This window comes from Aspergillus pseudoviridinutans (genome assembly GCF_018340605.1).
Source record: "Aspergillus pseudoviridinutans IFM 55266 DNA, scaffold_3, whole genome shotgun sequence".
NCBI classification, from domain to species: domain Eukaryota; kingdom Fungi; phylum Ascomycota; class Eurotiomycetes; order Eurotiales; family Aspergillaceae; genus Aspergillus; species Aspergillus pseudoviridinutans.
In genome coordinates this window covers 4429311-4447535 of record NW_025091283.1, presented here as the reverse complement: position 1 = coordinate 4447535, position 18225 = coordinate 4429311, and the positions used below count along the sequence as shown (strand labels likewise).

Here is an 18225-nt window from a genome sequence, read left to right as displayed (position 1 = left end):
CTACTTTCACAGACTGTCCGGAACGGACGGCCACAACTGTCGACCGTCTTCGTACCAACCAACCTCTAGTGATAAATCCGACTTTTCCAGGCCTTTCCTAGAGTTATGCACAATACACTAGGCGTTGAATTATGGACTCTCAGTGTCTACTTTCCCGGCGATCGCACGCCTCGACCGAGGCCCTCCAGCAGTTTGGCTTTCGAGCTGTGCAGAATCCCTCCGCTCCAAGGGTAAATGATGAGGCAGCCGTCGACCTCTCCGTGGCTGAGAACTGGTGCATCCGCTCGGAAATGATATCGTTGTTCCAAGAGGCAGTTCTCACAGGGCTTAATGATCGAGTATGATTATACCAATGGGGGCAGATACATTACGCGGCTGACCTAGCACAGCGACTGTCCTATAGCAACAGCTATTTCGGAGATACAGAGTTAATCGAGGCATTAGCTTCTTTCTTCAACCAGTATTTTCAGCCATATCGACCTGTAGAGCCTGCGCATTTGGCCATTGGACCGGGCTCATCGGCTTGTCTGGATGCGCTGATGCATCACATTTGCGATCCTGGCGAAGGGGTTTTGGTTCCAGTTCCCTTTTGGAGTATGCTTTCTCAATTCCACTAAAATTATTCTATTGATCAGGTGGATGCTAACGGCGTAAAGATGGATTCGACTTCCACTTCACTATTCGTGCCGGGGTACAACTCGTTGAAGCACAAGTCGACACCCTGCACAACACGACGGACCCTGACGTCTTGATCGCTGCGTTGACGCAGGCATTCGACAAGAGCCCGTGCAGGATCCGAGCTCTCGTCATCACCAATCCGGGTAACCCTCTAGGCCAGTGCTATTCCCAGGAAGCACTTCGACGCTGCGCGCAGTTCTGCCAACAGCTGAACCTGCATCTTGTCTGCGATGAGCTATACGCCCTCTCCTGCTTCCGGCCAGATGAAGTCAAGGCAAATGGCTTTACTTCAATTTTGTCGCTGGATCTGGAGTCCTGTGGAGTTGACCCGTCACGAGTCCACACTGTCTGGAGTCTGAGCAAGGACTTTGGTTGTAGTGGTCTTCGCCTAGTGAGTCCTTGACATTGGATCTTCTCCTAAAATTGTTGACATGATTGGCAGGGATGTACCATCTCACAAGCAAATCCTACGCTTCTCCTGGGCCTGTGCTTGCCAATGAGCTCAGAAGTGTCTTCATTAACTGCGCTGTGTACCACCAGTCTCTTGACCTCCCCAGAGCTTCCAAGGCTTATCCGGTTGAATACCGAGAGGCTATTGGACTGCTACAGGCTCTTGACCAACTTCCTCGACTCCCGCCACATCGACTATATACCAGTCACAGCCGGACTGTTTGTTTTTGCTCGGTTGATGACGACGGCAAAGTCATGGGACGATGAAGCCAATCTCCAGCAATGCCTACGACGAGAGGGTCTGCTTGTCAGTCCGGGGAAGCTATATCATCTCCCTTCGGGACAGAATGGCTGGTTCAGATTGACTTTTGCTATACCAAAGGATCAACTATCCAAGGCAGTGGCTATTCTGGCCTGTTGTTTATGAAATAGGGCGCACATTACTAACTATCCTTAAGGATCCTAGATATTTGGTTGGCTTTCATGATTGACTACATTCTATGTAATCTGAGAAAGTGAAAACCATGGATTTAAACCAAGAAATCGTCCCTCTGTAACAAAAGCTATAAAAAAATAAAAATAAATGAGACACGTAAATAATCACATAATTTCATTCCATCTGGATGTATACGACTTATTTGGGAAAGCATCCCGGGAGAGCAGACAGACGGCGGCGGTCAAGGGTACCGGTTCAAATTGATACTCCCTCTAGTCACAATTGCTGTTAATGTTACTATCTTTTTATAGCTCAATTCAATATTCGGTATAGCAGCGACAGCGGCCGCCCAAGGCACGAAAACACTGGCTGCATCTCCCCAGCCAGGGACGCGGTCCGCTGCGGAGGACTGCATCTATATATATATGTACTGTCTATATGGAACCCAACACTGCGATCAAAACAACGAGACTCAGAGCACGCAATCATGGAAGCTACTCTCTCAGTTCTTTGTTCTTCCTTACAGGAAATCACCACCCAGTTGTCAGGACCTTTACACTCCGAGGTTCAGGCATCCCTTCACGATCATAGCGAGGGAAATTTACCAGACGCCAAGTTGGGACAATTGGCCGCCCGCACCATTGATCTACTGCACCAGGTCGAGCAACTGCTGGAGCCATCTTCGGTGGTGCTAGCGGACCACTTCCTTGGTAAGTAACTTGGGGATATACCCTGCGCCCGCAAACCTACTGACTGAATGACCGGCAGGCTATCTCAATACGAAATGTCTCTGTGCCGCTGTCGAACTGCGCATACCGAACCTCCTCGCCCAAGGACCTCAAAGCGTGGCAGAAGTGGCGAGACTGTCAGGGGCCAGGGAGGATCGTCTGCGACAGGTGCTCCGACTGCTTCACAATAACGGAATCTTTGCGTACGACCCGCAGAAGGACGAATATCGCAACAGCCACACGTCCGAGTTGCTGACCACCGACCACTGGACCCAATGGCACAACTGGGTGGATCTCTACGGGAATGAATTCTACGATATGGCGCGCGGGATTCCCGCCTCGGTGCGCAAGGAAGCCATCCGGACTCCAGCGCAGATCCAATTTGTCACCGACCAGAACATGTTTGATTATTTTACGGCCCGCGGATGGCTTCCGCGCCTGCACCGGACCCTCGGTGGGGGAGCAACCGCCCAAGCGCCCGGCATCCTGGCTGATTACTCCTGGGAGGAATTCAGTGGCAAAGCGTTTCTCGACGTCGGAGGCGGCCAGGGCGCTCTGGTGGCTATGATTCTGAGACGGCACCCATCCATTACGGGGGCTTTGCTCGACACCCCCAAGGTTATCGAGCGGGCCCGCTCGCTGTTCCACACTGCAGATGGCGAGTATGCTGATGTCGGAGACCGCGTGCCCGGGGAGAATCTCATCGCAGGAGACTTTTTGGAGAGCGTTCCCAGCTTTGAGTTCTACACTATGAAGTGGTGCCTGCACGACTGGAATGACAGTAAGACAGCTGCGGTTCTGCAGAATATCCGGCAGGCCATCCGGAAGACCCCAGACAGCCGTCTGGTCGTAATGGAGTCGATTCTGGCGGATGGACGCAGTAGTCGCCTGTCGCGCTATGCTGACCTGACCATGATGGTCAGCGCCGATGGTCAGGAGCGAACAGAGGCCCAGTGGAGGTCTCTTGCGGGCCGGACCGGGTGGGAGATTCGACAGATACGGCAGTTGAGGGGGGCATGGCCGTGTGCAATCGAGATGAGGCCTGTATAGAGAATCACCGTTCTATATAACCTAGATAAGTTACCAATTTATCCCATTAGAAGCATTAGCACCTTTTCAGTGTCAGTTATCCCGATCCAAGCGTTATGATGGACACCGTACAAGACACTCCGGCTGTGATCCAGGGGGATGTAGTATTCGACGGTCGAGTCATCTTATATGTCATCAAAGGTATCTCCTCCCTCTAAGGCTTATGATGGTAATGGCTGATTGAGCAGCGGACGAGACTTCGTACATCAACTACATCAAACCGCTCATCCTCGCGCGAGAGATGCACATTCCGCATCTTCTGTCCGTCATTGACACAAAGGATGAGTGGTTCTATCGAATTCATCCAGAGCGAATGGTTCCATCGCTGAGGGATGAGGATCCCACGACAAAACAGGAGGTGATTGTGTTTGAGAGCACCGCGTGCCTTCAGTACCTTGCGGACCGGTTTGACCACGACGGTACCTGGACGGGACGGAATGCTACGGAGAAAGGGGCGGTGCTCTCCTGGACCGCCTATCAAACCGCCGGACTAGGGTAGGATTGAGTTTTTGATGGCTCCGAATACCCCAGAAGTACACCGGACTAAAATTCCGGTACAGGCCGACAGCCAAGTATTGGCTCTATTTTTGTCGCGGATATCCGAATCGACAGAATCCCGTCCAGCTTCCCCGAACAATCGAAAAGTGAGTCTATAGTCTCCAAACTCTCATTATGTAATTCTATAATCCTGAACGGGTTCAGACTTCATGCGAATTGCCTGCGGCAATGGGATATTCTGGAGAAGAGGCTCTCGTTACCGGGACAGGACTACATTGCTCTTGTTGATCGACCCACGCTGGCCGATCTCTCGTACTTCCCGTTCGCCATGCCGTGGATGTTTCACTTCCTTGGGGTGAACATCCAGGATTGGCCACACATCCAGCGGTGGAGTGAAAGGATGCTGCAGCGACCTGCAGTCAAGGCGGTTCTAGAAATGGCTCCCAAGATTGGCCATTGAGCAATGGTGTGTAGATTAGGACTACTTGAAGAATCCGATGGCCATTCCCGGTGGCTATAGTGTTAATTATTCGATGGATCCTTTCTGGATGGCATCGGCCCGGATAGAGCAGGGCGAACAAGTGGCAGAGCATTATAAGGGTTAAATAGACCTTTTTCCAGCAAAAATGCTCCTATTCCTTTAGATCTGCTTTTGAATTCCCTCCACAGTGAGTGTATTGAATCAGCTCTAATAGTCATGTATGATCAATGGACGGAAAATCATTCCCTGGCCGCGGTCCTGCTGGGACTTGCGACCCTGGCATTTGTTCTCATCCGTGCTCGTAAACAAGCTCTCGATTTACCTCGATTCGAAGTCACCTCCAATGTCGCCAAAACCATCGAGGAAGCACATGCACAGGTATAGTAGCCCGTTGGCGCTTGACGATTTATCCTCGCGCTGGCTGATCAGGAACCACAGTATCCTGACGATCCGTTCATTCTCTCAATGGTGGGAATGGAGTTAGTTATTCTTCCCCGGTCTGGCATCGATGTGCTTAAAGCTTTACCTGAAGACCATGTCTCCATCAAGTAAATTTTACCCTTTCGTTTTCTCTGGTCTGTGGTCACTGATTCCCGATTCCCTTTGGGTGTAGGAAACATCACCATGACGTCTTCTTGGGCCAATACACGTACATGGGCACAAAAGCCCCCGAATTCGACGAGGCCATGCGCTACGATCTCACGCGGAATACACCGACCGTGCTGGCCTCCTTCGTGGCCGAGGTCGCTTACGCCGTGGAGCAGAGCTTCGGTCAGCCTCGCGAATGGACGTCCTTCCAGCCGCGGCAATGTATGTCCCGGATCGCGTCGTTGATGTCGGGCAGAGCATTTGTCGGCCTGCCACTCAGCCGCGACGATACCTGGAGCCAGGCAACGGTCACCTACACGCAGGACGTCACTCGCGCATGGCTGGTTCTGCGCATGATTCCATGGCCGATCCGGCCGTTGATTGCAGACCTACTCCCGCAGGTCCGATCGTTAAAGTACCAGCGGCGGATGACGGAAGAGAAGCTCAAGCCGCTACTTGAAAATCCACCCAGCCAGGCGTCAGCGGCCGACGATGCCCCGGGAGGGGATATGCTGCGTTGGTTCCGACAGCGGTACCCGGGAAATCCCACGCCTAAACAGCTCGCCCGGGATCAGCTTCTGGCCACCTTCGCCTCTATTTACAATCTCTCCAATGCGTTGACCTACTTGATCTTCGATCTCGCCAGTCATCCAGAGCATATCGAGCCGCTGCGAGCCGAACTTCAGGATGTACTACATGGAGAATCGATCAACAAGGAGAATATCCAGAGACTAAAGAAACTGGATAGTTTTATCCGTGAGTCACAGCGGCTTAGTCCGCCTTCGCTAGGTAAAGACGGTCCTATCCGCATTTGCGCTTGATCTAAACAAGCTGGTTACTGACATTCAGGCCTCGACTATGCAGCAAATATGCCACGAATTGTGACACATCCGCGGGGTCTGAAGCTTCCCAGTGGACATGTAATCCCACGCGGAACCCGGGTTATGGTCCGCGCGCACACTCTCAACATGGATCCTCTACTGTGGTCAAATCCGGCCGAGTTTGACGGCTTCCGGTTTTCGAAATTGCGGGATCAACCGGGCAACGCCTTCAAATATCAACATGCCACGACGGGCACAGACAACATCAATTTCGGTCATGGTATATGGGCGTGCCCCGGGCGCCACTTTGCCAGTAGCCAGATGAAAGTGGTTCTAGCCCATTTGCTACAGCACTATGATATCAAGCTACCTGACGGCGCCGACAAGCCTAAGCAGCAGCATTTCGGTCTGGCCATTGTACCCGATGAAAGGGCCACAGTTCTGATGAAATTGAGACAGTAGTCCTAGAACAATAAATATACGAGTCCATTTGGGTAGTTGAAGAGACTCGTTGTCTTGGATTCGCACTACAGGCTGTATGAGAATCCGGCCGTAATTAATGGTAGTGATCTTGATATCTCCTAGGCTGTAATGGTCACCCACCGGCTCTCGATAAACCTTGAACGTGGGAATGCGGCAGTCTCCTGCCAGCGGACCGATCGAGTCAGCGTGCAGCCCCCAGGACACCCTCTCTCGCTTGGCATGATGGTTGGCCTCTGTAACCTTGGTGGCCGGTGCTCAAGCGTCAGTATACTCAGTTACAGTAGGCACACTTATTGTATAAATTCAGTCCAAACGTGGATGCAGTCATCTCCCACCACAATCAAGAAGCTCTCTTTCACTGTCAAAGACGCCCCTGAGACCGGAAGCAATGAATATGCAGGAGCAAGTCATTGAGGAGATCGCACGAGTCCTGAAGGTCTCAACAGACGAGGTGGACGTTTCCTTGAATTTTGCCCATCTTGGAGGACATTCGTTGGCTGCTCTCCAACTTGCACGCGCCTGCAAGCACCGAGGAATTGAAATTTCCGTCGGCGAGATATTGCAATGTCGTTCTATCACTGATCTGATATCGTCTGCGAGGCCCATCCAAGTCTCGAGCAAAATAGAAAAGGCAATGGATGCCATGAATACCATCGACGCGATCGACGACTTCCTAAATCCTCCAAAACAACAGACTACATCGAATACTATACGCTACCCCATCCCACGGTGCCTGACTCCCCCATCCACCCTTCCCGACTCTTCGGATTCCCACAAAGTCTCCATTCCGGAGATGCAGTTATCGTTAATCAGGGGCAGCTTAACGCGGCCAGACCACAATATCCTGGCCTACAGTCGCAGGTGCTCCGCGCACCAGTTGCCTGCAATGAGGGAGGCCTGGCAACGTGTCCTCGAGTGTGAGGAGATATTCCGTACAGAGTTTCATATCGAGGACGGCCAGGAGTACCTTATCAGCTCCGGCTTTACCCCGAGTCATTGGACAGAGATTACAATGAGGGACAAGGCGGCCGTCGAGGTCGAGTTAATGCAGCCTCCGAGCTTCACTGGGGTTGGCTGGGAGTTTCGGACAATCACTATCGAGGACAGTGACACGGCTTATCTCCTATGGCACGTTCACCACGCCCTAATAGACGGATACTCGATGAAGATCCTCCTCGACAAGGTCTCGCGCGTGATGGCGGGGCTCCCCGTCCTCCCAGGACCATCGTTCGTAAACGTCGCCCGGATGCGAGAGATGCAGATTGAGCAGCGCCAGGATGAAGCCATAGCCTACTGGAAATCGCAGAAAGAAAGCCTGGAGAATGCTACAACTGAGATTGGGCTGCCTTGCTTGCCAACCAGCGTTAAGCAGTCGAGTTTCTGGAATGGTCTAGCCATGTACCCAGTGGGCGTGACATCCTTCGAACTCGAGCAGTACGCGCATTCCCATGGTGTGACTGTTGCCTCCATCTACTATGCGTCTTGGGCGTTGGTCCTGTCCAGGTTGTGTGACTCCGACTGCGTTCTGTTTGGGGCCGTTGTGTCCGGCAGGTCGTTACCCGTTGCTGGGATCCTGGAGGTGGTCGGTAGTCTGGTGAATACACTACCAATCGTCGTCACCGTGGATGAAAAGCTTGATACAAGCGCCTTCGTGAAGAAGGTATTTGAGCAGATCGTGGAGCTCGCCGCGTATGACTGGACAGTGCCCGAACATGGCTATCACCGACGCGTGTCGTCCGCCCTGGCGATGCAGTTTGATGTCGTCGGTCAGGACCCTTGCGCCGCGACACAGCAGCTACCTCTGCCCAGTTCGCGGATGAACAGCGAGATTCCCCTGAGCTTGCTCATAGAGACTGATGGAACAATCTGCATACAGTACTCGGAGCAGCGGTATCACAAGGAACAAATCGACTTCGTCGGGCTCCAGTTCTCCCAAATGGTCGCACGCCTACTACGAGGCCCCAACACCGTGGGCATGTGTGTTCAGGAGATGGTCTCCCTACAGGACCGTCAAGCATTGTTTCAATTGGGCAACTGCCTGTCAGCATCGACGACKGAAACATCTGTTGATGAGGATCTGGTAACCCTCATGAAGAAGGCAGCCTCGAATGATCCGCTCGCGTGCGCTGTGCAAAGGCTAGACCAGACCATGTCATACGAAGAGCTCGATCGCTGGAGTGACTGTGTTGCGCTGCATCTGGCCACCGTTATTCAGAAGGGAGACGTTGTCTGCGTGCATGCGGAATCGTCCATCTACTGGACTGTGGCGGTCTATTCCGTTCTCAAAGCCGGCGGCGTTTACTGTCCTCTCAATGAAAAGCTGGATCCCGAGCTTAGAGAGAGCATGTTTGAGCTATCGGGAGCCGCAGTGTTCCTGACACCGTCAACCGTGGAAACGAAGTGTCGTCCCAGTGCAAGTCGATACTGCTGGGCCGTTCAAGACCTTCTGCAACAGCCCCAAGAAGGCGAAGAAGTATCAGACCAGGGCCGTGAAGCTGATCCTGCTGCGAACGCATATCTCTGTTTCACATCCGGGTCCACCGGCAAGCCCAAGGGCGTTCTATGCACGCACCAAGGGCTGGTTGCATTCCAACGGGACCGGGAAGTCCGGCTGCTGGCACAGCCGGGGCGCAAGATCGCGCAGATCATGTCTCTCTCATTTGATGGCAGCATTCATGAGCTGTTTTCTGCTCTAAGCTATGGAGCGACTTTGGTTCTGCCACATCCGAACGACCCCTTTGCCCATCTTCTGGAGGTAGACACATGCATTCTCACCCCCTCTTTGGCTGCGACCATGGACCCGAGTGACTATCCGAACCTGGCGACCGTAAGTTATACCTTATGCGTGACTCGAAGCCACCATTACATTGCTAACATGAACCCCTGTCAGGTCTATCTTGTCGGTGAGCAAGTAACGCAAGATGTGAACGACCGATGGAGTTCGTGCACAACGCTGTACAACATGTATGGTCCTACGGAGGCCACCTGTGGTGCTACCATCAAGCGATTACTCCCAAAGCGGAGAGTTACTATTGGGCGTCCGAATCCTTCCACGCGGATCTATATCCTGGATCAGCATCGGCGCCTGGTCCCCCGTGGAATGACGGGCCAGATATACCTTGCTGGAGTGCAGGTCTCCAATGGCTATCTCAACCAACCTAGTCTGACGCGCGATAGGTTCCATGCGGACTCGGTATGCCGAGGATTGCGAGAGCGTATGTACGCCACAGGGGATATGGGATACTGGAACGATGAGGGTGAACTCATCTGTCTGGGCCGGAATGATCGCCAGATCAAACTTCGGGGGTTTCGCGTAGACCTTGAGGACCTCGAGGCTCGCATCTCCACGATTCAAGGTGTCAATGCGGCGGCCGTCACTCGCCATGAAGACGAACTGATCGCTCTGGTGCAACCCAGCAGCATCTGTGCGACAACGTGCAAGGAACGTATGGCTAGTATGCTCCCAGCTCATGCCATCCCACGGTATATCATCCCCGTCGACCGGTTCCCCATGACGATGGCAGGCAAGCTGGACTACAAGGCGTTCCATAATTTGCTTAAGCGGACTGGTACTGCCCAGGTGGATAAACAAATGAGCTCTACGGAGCAGCGTATTGCCAAAAACTGGTCTGACCTTTTGGGGCAACTGAAGACCAAAGAGATCTTCCCGGACTCCAGCTTTGTCGCGATGGGCGGCCACTCCCTTCTGCAGCTGCGCCTGGCCAGTCGTCTTTCTGCCGAGTTTGGACGCCCTATTCCTCTCGCCCTCATTGTCAACGCCCTATCTCTCCGCGATATGGCGCGCCATGTGGGTAAACTTGTCGCCCGCGGCTGTCGCCTAGCCACCCAGTCCGGGATCCAGATGGGACCGAACGATGTTTCCCGGATGGAGGGCGAATGGCTGGCCAAATACAGTTACAACACGAGCAACAGCAGTGGTGTCAGCTCGTTCAACGTGTCTTTTGCCTGCCACCTTGCTCCGTCAACTGATCGGAATCGCCTGTGCGCCAGCTGGGATAAGGTCATGGCTGATCACCCCATTTTACAATCCAGATATCCAGCCAGTGGCAGGATGGCCCCAGCTCGAGTCTACTCGCATCAGCCACCCAAAGCTCAATTCATAGATGAGCTTGATGAACGCGCGGAAATCAACCGGCCTTTCCACGTGGATCGGGAGGATCTCATTCGAGTCTTCATTTCCCCGACGTTGATGCTGGTCGTCGTAAGCCATCTCATCTGTGACCTTACCACTATGCGATTGCTACTGAAGCAGGTGGAGAATGAATACCACGGAAAAGGCCTGCAGCAAGCCAGTATCCCTTACGAAACCGCTGATGCCTGGAAACGACAGGCCTCGGACGAAGATCTTGCTTTCTGGACTACATACCTGAAGGACGCGCCATACCCGGAATCACAGCGAAGAAGCTACAATGGCCGATCGCGGCTGAGTATCATCCCAAAAGCGACATCCCATGCAGTGACGCATTTCGTCCAGACGTCCCCTTTCACCCATCACCAGCTCGCTATTGCAGCCGTTGCTCTAGCTCTCAATACGAGAAAAGACCGTATGGATGTCCTTCTTGGGGGCCCGTTTGCCAACCGATGGTCGGAAAATGACATGAACACCATCGGTCTATTTCTGGAGCCCCTGCCCATTCGGATCCAGTTTGATGCAGACCATTCTTCCGATGCTCAGGCCTTCCTGCAGTCTGTGTTGTGCTCTAGCCAGGCGGCCCTTTCGCATGCCGTTCCGTGGCAGGATCTTCTCTGCCACCTGGGGGTGACGCCGGGATATCCCAACCATCCTCTGTTTGAGACGGTGGTCACCTTCCACGAGCGACAGGATGCGCTGACATTCGCCCTGGACGATACGACTACGCTGCTCCCCTGGTCCAATGGTGCCAAATTTGGTCTTATGTGTGAATTTACGGCGCTGCCTGACGGACGGATCCTCCTGCGTCTGGAGTATGATGACACACTCTGGGACGAAGTGGAGATAGGTCGGATTGAAAGATCCATCGCGACCTCACTTGAACTATTCGCCCAGAATACGTCATATGCCGACATCATCGACACGTTACGCGGAATAGCAGAACAGCCCCTAGAATCGTTGGAGGAGCAACCGGACGCTTTGAATCTGGTGGACTACAGGCTATTATAAACAATCACCCTCTGCACCTTTCATTTGTCTAAGGTTACTAAATACTCTCTACAACTGAAATGAGATATTGTATTCTTTTTTCCAGACTTTGTGTCCAGCTGTTTAGACAGAAGGAGCGGTGATCCGGCCGTGGCGACGATGAGAGACACCGAAGCATCTGGAGACTTCGGCGCAACTCTGTAGATATAATCCGCGCCGATAAAACCGCCTGCTCCTGCGGATCGAGGAGAAAGGACCCGAAGCCGATCCCAGGCGTGTAGGAGAGCGCGGGAACAACGGAATTGGGACGTTTTCCCGCAATATCGGGCGCGGTAGGCCACTGATTCTGAAGAAGCGCAGGGTAGAGTTCCTCGCAGGCCGTCTCGAATAAATGCACGGCATGCTGTGCCGCCGCGAGCATCACAATGGATGCCCCTACGCTACACGTGTAATCGCGTCGACTCATGAGCTCGCTGATTGCCTGGGTGGCGGCCTTGTTGACGCGGAGAACCTCATCGATTGCGGTGAGGCCACCGCGCACCTTTGCCTCCAGCTGCTCCAGGATCTCTGCAGCGGCAAGGATGACTCCTTTGCAGGTCGGATCTGTGACGAGCCCCTGGCGTCCGTACGGGCGATACGGTGCCTCCCGTGAGATGGTTTTCTGAGCCCAGCCGTCGCAGCCGGGCAGGCGATGCCTGTCATCCAACCGCCACGGCGGACTTTGGACCAAGGGAGTAAATGTATGCGGTGCTTCCGAGGAGCCAATGGCGGAGTCCAGGTGACGGTCGTGCGATGAACCTAAGTCAGGACCCGGTTCATTACCCACAGAATTTGTACTGCTGCTCATGCCCCCCATAGTATACTCCTGGAGTAGTTCCATCTCCTGCAGCCCCCCTTCCGTCCCGGCGATGTTGGGATCCGAGACGGGCTGGGGAATATCCCACAGATCATGGTGCAGAAAGTCATTGGTGTCAATGCTGAAGGCTGGAGAACCCGAGGAAGAAGTGATAGCTTCGCGGGAATCGTTGCGGGACGGCGAATTTCTCTTGGACGCGGGATCCGGGGCCGAGTTCTGATTGATCGAGTGTGCCCGTTCCTGTCCAGCACTGCGCTTTCGTCGCCCTCTGGTCTTTCCCACTCGCGATTCAAGGTAGATGCATTCGTGGCCCAGACTGCGGCAGCGCACACAGCCCGTCTTCTCGCCACTGCAACGGACCTTGGCCGCATGGCAGCTGGTACAGGCCGCTCGCAGTCGCCCTGGTTTCCCATCATGCTGTCCGACCGGGGATCTGGAGCGCAGTTAATTGTCAATTCGATCTGAGGGCAGCAAGTTGTGACATACTGTGACAAGGCCTGACCAAGCATTTTCAACTGAAATCTGGGCTCGATCGGGGTCTGGGCATAAGGCACAAGGATTGCGACACAAAGCAAAATATGACGATACAGAGAATTGCATATGCCTCATCCTGGATCTTTAATGTTGGGGAGCATAGACACTGCGTAGATTGCCAACTTGGCGATGTTTGGGCCGTTCTGAGTACCTTGTAGTTTGTGAAGCTGTTCACACTCGGGCCCCCAATGTCCCTCCACAACCTTGGTATAATAGGGGCCAAATTAAGTTATTTCTATACGAGGCAAAAGTTCCATGCCCCTCCAATCAGGATTACCTTAATATCTATCCTTTATAACCGCTACGCTGCCTACTCCACCCATCCCCTCCCCAATGCGGTCCGTGGCGTTCATGCCGCCAGGGTGTGTCGTTTATCAAGGGTCTTGTATGGGTTCAGCAATCGTCCCTTTCCCCCAGGGTTCCTTCTCTCGCTGATGAAATAATATCTGTCAGGCTCTTTCCGAAGCGGGCTCGAATACCACCGCTGGAGCCAAGGCCAGTTGCTTTTTACGACGATATCGAGGTCTATCTACGACCAGCACAACTCCGGGACCTTGGTGACGTAGAATAAATTGATTGATTTACATAATTGTCACCAAATTAGCCAATTGTATTCACTCCACGAGCGTGCCATTCGACTTCCATTCGCGAATCTTGGCCACAACAGTCCGTGCAGCGCCTCGGGCCAACAAAGAGTACTCTTCCTGGATCTCCTTAGCGCGGTCGCTTCCAGGTACCACGCCAGGCACATGCAGCTCGTATACAGCTGTCAGAAACAGGTCCGTCGGCTTATCCGACTCTCGGCCTCCGCGCGAGATGAGCATTGTGCTACGTGCACCAGAATCGATAGTGATGGCTTCCGTCTGCGGCAGGATGAGTGGTCAGCAGTGCTACTGGCATCTCTAGGTCTCTTATTCGCACCAGAAGGTTGTCCGCGTTGCGCACGTTCTGCTCCAGGACGGCGCCCTTGGCCGTGTGCACGGCCCCGTCAGCCATGATCAGTCTTCGGGTGAATTCATTCTGAGATTTTCGACCAGGAAGGACTTCTGTATCTGCCACGTAGTCGGCAAAGAGATGAGGTTTCTCTCCGCCGCGTCGTAGCCCCCGCCAGAACTCCTCCAGGGTCAGGATGGGGCCTGCAGGATCATCATTGACGGGTACGGTAAAGGCAACGTTGAAGACGAGCTCGATGGATTCAGCCATTGTGGATAGTGTATGATAGCTGTGTGGTAGTGTTTCACTCCTCGCCTACACATATATAGTCCTCACGGCGACGTTAAGTCTTAGGCCGGGCCGTTGTCACTCGGTCCGGGTGATTTGGGAGCAATTCGGTCTCCGACTCTGTGGATGTTAATAATGGAGGAAACACTCCAAGTCAATGTAAACAGTTCAGTTGTCGACAGAAATTGATCGTCACAAAACCAATATGGGCTTAGCAAGTGACACAATAGCTCCCCTTGCGGAAAAATGGCATGATACGACATGGAGCACCATTGCTCTGTATGGCACGGTGATCTTCGTTACTCGGGTGAGTTTTTGTAGGATAGCATGATATGCAACTAAATGAGTGACGGACTGATTACCGCATTTCAGCTGCTCATCGTGTCAATCTATCGCCTCTATTTTCATCCATTGGCCCAGTATCCTGGCCCTTTGCTGTGCCGCATCAGTATTCTACCAAGCCTGTATTATGCCTGGACAGGAGACAGACATTTGGTCGTTGACAAGATGCACAAGGCTTATGGTACGCTATCTCAAGAACATTCAATGCGATGACCAGAATGCTAATCGATCTTTCCGTGACAGGCAAGGTTCTGCGTCTCGAGCCCAACCTGATCTCGATATGTACTCCAAATGCAATCAGGAGTAAGACACCGTCTCCCAGTTGCTGCATGATAATACGTACTCACTTCAATAGCTGTCTATGGTCCCGGGACCAAATTCGAAAAGGTAACCATGTCGTGCATTGCGGCCCGTCAATACCCTTACTCACACTATCCAGGGGATGTTCTATTCTCGAGGGCCAAAGGAGAAGCAGCTTCTCGTGGTACGTACAGCCTCCACTCCAGCGTTCTACACTGTCTATGTACCTAATTATTGTTCAGAACCTAGCAAGCACGACGGATAAGCGCGTCCATGCCCGAAAACGACGGATTATCTCGCATGCGATGAGCGAGGCAGCCATCCGGTCCTATGAACCCACGATCCTAGAAAAGACACGATTGTTCTGCCAAAGGGTCTCTGATCCTACGACCTTCGAGGGTACCTACAAGAATATGTCGCGATGGTTTTCCTTCCTCACCTACGACATCATGGGCGAACTTACGTTTAGCCAGAGCTATGACATGTTAACCAAGAGCGACAACCACTTCATTCAGCCCTTGATCGATTCATATCAGCACAGCCAGGTGATTGTATGTTGCCTCACTCTCTTGTCAGCCAAGCAGTTAAGTTCTGACTTTCAACCAGCTTGGCACAGAGCCCAAGATCGAGCAATGGGGCCTGGCGCCTCTGCTCTTTTTGCGCATCATGGCTGCCAACCAGCGATTCCGCAAATACGTCGATGACCAGGTAAACGGCCGCATCGCGCTGGAGAAGTCAGGAAACGGGCCCTCGGATATTTTTAAACTTTTGCTCGATCATAAGGACAAGGAAACCGGCGAGAGTATGGGATTCAAGGAGCTCTCCGACGAAGCGGTCGTCCTGATCATAGCCGGTCAGTCCCCCATTGTCATTGCTGACAGTCGGACATTATGCAGCTGACATTCCATCCTCCAGCGAGCGATACAACTGGTACCGCTCTTGCCGGACTGTTCTTCTACCTAGCCCGGTATCCCGCATGCTACAAAAAGCTGCAACAGGAGATCCGGTCCCAGTTCTCCGACGTGGAAGACATTGTTGGCGGACCGAAACTCCTTGCCTGTAAGTACATGCGCGCCTGTGTGGATGAGGCCCTGCGTATGTCCCCGGGCGTTCCAGGGTTTCTCACCCGCGAGGCACCCGAGGGCGCTTCCATCGACGGCCACTATTTCGCGCCCCACGTGCAAGTGGGAATCCCTACCTGGACGATGCACCGAGATCCCGACGTCTATCCACAGCCGCAAGTGTTTAAGCCAGAGCGGTGGATGGTTGACTCAGAGGAAGCGCTGCAACGGCTGCGCTCAGCCTACTATCCCTTCAGCACGGGGACTCGCGGATGCATTGGCAAGAACATGGCCTATCATTCTATCTACCTGATCGTTGCTCGGCTGGCGTTTCTGTTCGATATCGAATCACGCGATCCTCTACCTTTGGAGTTCCACGTGAAGGACCATTTTGCCGCTGGCAATAAGCAGGGGCCATATCTKAAATTTACTCCATCCCTGAAGTCTGCCAAAAATTAAACCCTCAATCTTATTTAGTCATATTTTTAGATAGTTGCTGCTCTTCTAATGTCTTTAGTTTGGATTTCCTCAGCAAATACAATTGATAATCTTGAGACTTCTGTATGATAAGTCACAATCATAACTTCGAGTGGCTTGGGCGCCTTTCCCCCAAGGTGCCTACATCGGTCCGGTGGCACCAGATCGGTCCGTTAGACGATATGAAAGGAAACTGTCTTCTAGCATATATGTTGGTATGCCTACCCCTGCCCTATAATCACTCTCACAGCTGTCAACGCATCCACAATAGCAATGGCGTCTCCCAGTCCTAGTCATTCTCTTGAGAAGCAGCCTGATCTACAGTCAGGTCCGCCGGCCGACCCTCATGTCGACCACCCCAATCAACACCATGATAAATCTCCGGGTGTGACTAGGATCGAGGCCATCGCCGGCTGTCTGACTCCAGTGACCCGTACGATCCTGTTCGTGAGCATCTTTATTCTGGGTTATGCGTTCGGCTTAGACGCGGTGCTGCGCGGCGTCTACCAAACCTACGCTACCGCCAGCTACGATGATCACTCGCTGCTTTCCACGGTCAATGTCATCCGCACCGTCTTCGCTGCTGCTGCTCAGCCAACGTCAGGCAAGCTCGCGGATGCCTTTGGTCGGGTCGAGATCCTTGGTCTGTCCATCATCCTGTATCTGGTCGGCACCATTGTCGAGGCGACTTCCACCGGTCTCGCTGCATTTGGCGCCGGCGCGGTCCTCTACACGCTGGGGTTCACCATTGTTCAGACGCTGGTCGACATCCTCATCGCCGATGTAACGTCTACTCGGGTGCGGCTCCTCGCTACCTTCGTTCCCAACCTGCACTTCATCATCACAGCCTGGGTATCTGGCAATATCTCGTCGGCCGTCCTGGGCGCCACCTCGTGGAAATGGGGTGTCGGCATGTGGTGTATTATCTTCACCGTGTGTGTGGCCCCCGTCATCGCCACCCTTGTTTTCCTCTCCCGTCGCGCTGCTCGCAATTCTCCCGCCTCAATGGCCGTCCGGTCTGTTCCCTTAAACCGGCTATTTTGGCAGCTGGATGTCCCCGGTATTGTCCTCTTGGTTGCATCCCTCGCCCTGGTGCTTACTCCGCTTACTATCGCCGGGGGCTACAGTCCCAAATGGCGCTCGGCGCATGTGCTCGCCCCGCTGGTGATAGGAGTATGCTGTATCCCAGCGTTCATTGTCTGGCAGCTCCGAGCGCCGCACCCGCTCATCCCCTTTCGCTTTCTCCGGGATAGAGGCGTGTGGGGCCCGCTGGCGATTGCCACCATGATGAACTTTGCCTACATGATGCAGGGCAACTATCTCTACACCGTGCTGATTGTCGCTTTTGACTTTTCTATTACGGCGGCAACCAGGATCGCCACGCTGTACATGTTCACCTCGTTCGTCGTGGGGCCGATCTGCGGAGCGCTGGTCTACCGCGTCCGGCGGCTGAAATACTTTATCGTCGCCGGTACCGTGCTCTTCATCGTCGGATTTGGTTTGCTCATCCGCTACCGTGGCGGCGCAGAGGGCCCTAACCGGGCCGGGGTTATTGGGGCGCAGGTGGTCTTGGGGATTGCAGGCGGCCTAGCACCATACGCATCGCTTGCCTCGCTTCAAGCGTCGATCGGCCACGAGCAGCTGGGAGTCATGACGGGGCTTTTCCTCGCCTTCCACAGCATCGGGGATGCGCTGGGCAACAGTGTCGCGGGTGCCATCTGGACACAAGTCCTGCCGTCGGCGCTTGCATCCCGGCTGGCCACGCTGCCGGATGGTGCGACCCTCGCTGCATCCGTCTATGGCAACCCGTTCGCTGTCGTCGCACAATATCCCATTGGAACCGCGACCAGGAGCGCAATAATTGCCAGCTACCAACATGTGCAGCGCCTGCTCTGCATCACCGGGATCTGTCTCTGCATCCCACTGATTGGCCTGGCATTTTGCCTGCGCGACCCTCCGTTGAACAACTCCCAGTCTCTCGTTGAGGACAGCCCTGTTACTTCCGAAAAAAGGCGGCCGGAAGCTTGAATTCGGCTGTGCTG

General features: G+C 53.6%; 9 protein-coding genes across 9 annotated transcripts; 7 read left to right on the top strand and 2 right to left on the bottom strand.

Moving 5' to 3' along the window:
- Positions 1-131: 131 nt before the first annotated feature.
- Asppvi_005333 (pyridoxal phosphate-dependent aminotransferase) lies at positions 132-1555 on the top strand (the record flags this gene model as incomplete). The annotated part of the gene is made up of 4 exons (XM_043301256.1): positions 132-338; positions 390-594; positions 657-1069; positions 1121-1555. The coding sequence occupies 4 exons, from the start codon at positions 132-134 to the stop codon at positions 1553-1555; spliced, it is 1260 nt and encodes a 419-aa protein (XP_043157191.1).
- Positions 1556-2051: 496 nt separating this feature from the next.
- Asppvi_005332 (uncharacterized protein) lies at positions 2052-3342 on the top strand (the record flags this gene model as incomplete). Its single annotated transcript, XM_043301255.1, has 2 exons — positions 2052-2274; positions 2333-3342. 2 exons carry the CDS (start codon positions 2052-2054, stop codon positions 3340-3342), a joined length of 1233 nt encoding a protein of 410 aa, XP_043157190.1.
- Positions 3343-3437: 95 nt separating this feature from the next.
- Asppvi_005331 (glutathione S-transferase family protein) lies at positions 3438-4339 on the top strand (the record flags this gene model as incomplete). The annotated part of the gene is made up of 4 exons (XM_043301254.1): positions 3438-3522; positions 3570-3876; positions 3942-4025; positions 4084-4339. 4 exons carry the CDS (start codon positions 3438-3440, stop codon positions 4337-4339), a joined length of 732 nt encoding a protein of 243 aa, XP_043157189.1.
- A 237-nt stretch (positions 4340-4576) lies between these two features.
- Asppvi_005330 (cytochrome P450) lies at positions 4577-6231 on the top strand (the record flags this gene model as incomplete). The annotated part of the gene is made up of 4 exons (XM_043301253.1): positions 4577-4738; positions 4799-4908; positions 4974-5737; positions 5798-6231. 4 exons carry the CDS (start codon positions 4577-4579, stop codon positions 6229-6231), a joined length of 1470 nt encoding a protein of 489 aa, XP_043157188.1.
- A 409-nt stretch (positions 6232-6640) lies between these two features.
- Positions 6641-11413, top strand: Asppvi_005329 (nonribosomal peptide synthase; the record flags this gene model as incomplete). The annotated part of the gene is made up of 2 exons (XM_043301252.1): positions 6641-9079; positions 9143-11413. 2 exons carry the CDS (start codon positions 6641-6643, stop codon positions 11411-11413), a joined length of 4710 nt encoding a protein of 1569 aa, XP_043157187.1.
- A 37-nt stretch (positions 11414-11450) lies between these two features.
- Positions 11451-12757, bottom strand: Asppvi_005328 (Zn(II)2Cys6 transcription factor domain-containing protein; the record flags this gene model as incomplete). Its single annotated transcript, XM_043301251.1, has 2 exons — positions 11451-12681; positions 12735-12757. The coding sequence occupies 2 exons, from the start codon at positions 12755-12757 to the stop codon at positions 11451-11453; spliced, it is 1254 nt and encodes a 417-aa protein (XP_043157186.1).
- A 639-nt stretch (positions 12758-13396) lies between these two features.
- Positions 13397-13985, bottom strand: Asppvi_005327 (SRPBCC family protein; the record flags this gene model as incomplete). The annotated part of the gene is made up of 2 exons (XM_043301250.1): positions 13397-13645; positions 13704-13985. 2 exons carry the CDS (start codon positions 13983-13985, stop codon positions 13397-13399), a joined length of 531 nt encoding a protein of 176 aa, XP_043157185.1.
- A 223-nt stretch (positions 13986-14208) lies between these two features.
- Positions 14209-16165, top strand: Asppvi_005326 (cytochrome P450; the record flags this gene model as incomplete). Its single annotated transcript, XM_043301249.1, has 8 exons — positions 14209-14310; positions 14376-14526; positions 14589-14648; positions 14701-14732; positions 14785-14829; positions 14888-15196; positions 15252-15498; positions 15561-16165. 8 exons carry the CDS (start codon positions 14209-14211, stop codon positions 16163-16165), a joined length of 1551 nt encoding a protein of 516 aa, XP_043157184.1.
- A 291-nt stretch (positions 16166-16456) lies between these two features.
- Positions 16457-18211, top strand: Asppvi_005325 (uncharacterized protein; the record flags this gene model as incomplete). The annotated part of the gene is made up of 1 exon (XM_043301248.1): positions 16457-18211. The coding sequence occupies one exon, from the start codon at positions 16457-16459 to the stop codon at positions 18209-18211; it is 1755 nt and encodes a 584-aa protein (XP_043157183.1).
- Between the last annotated feature and the right edge of the window lie 14 nt (positions 18212-18225).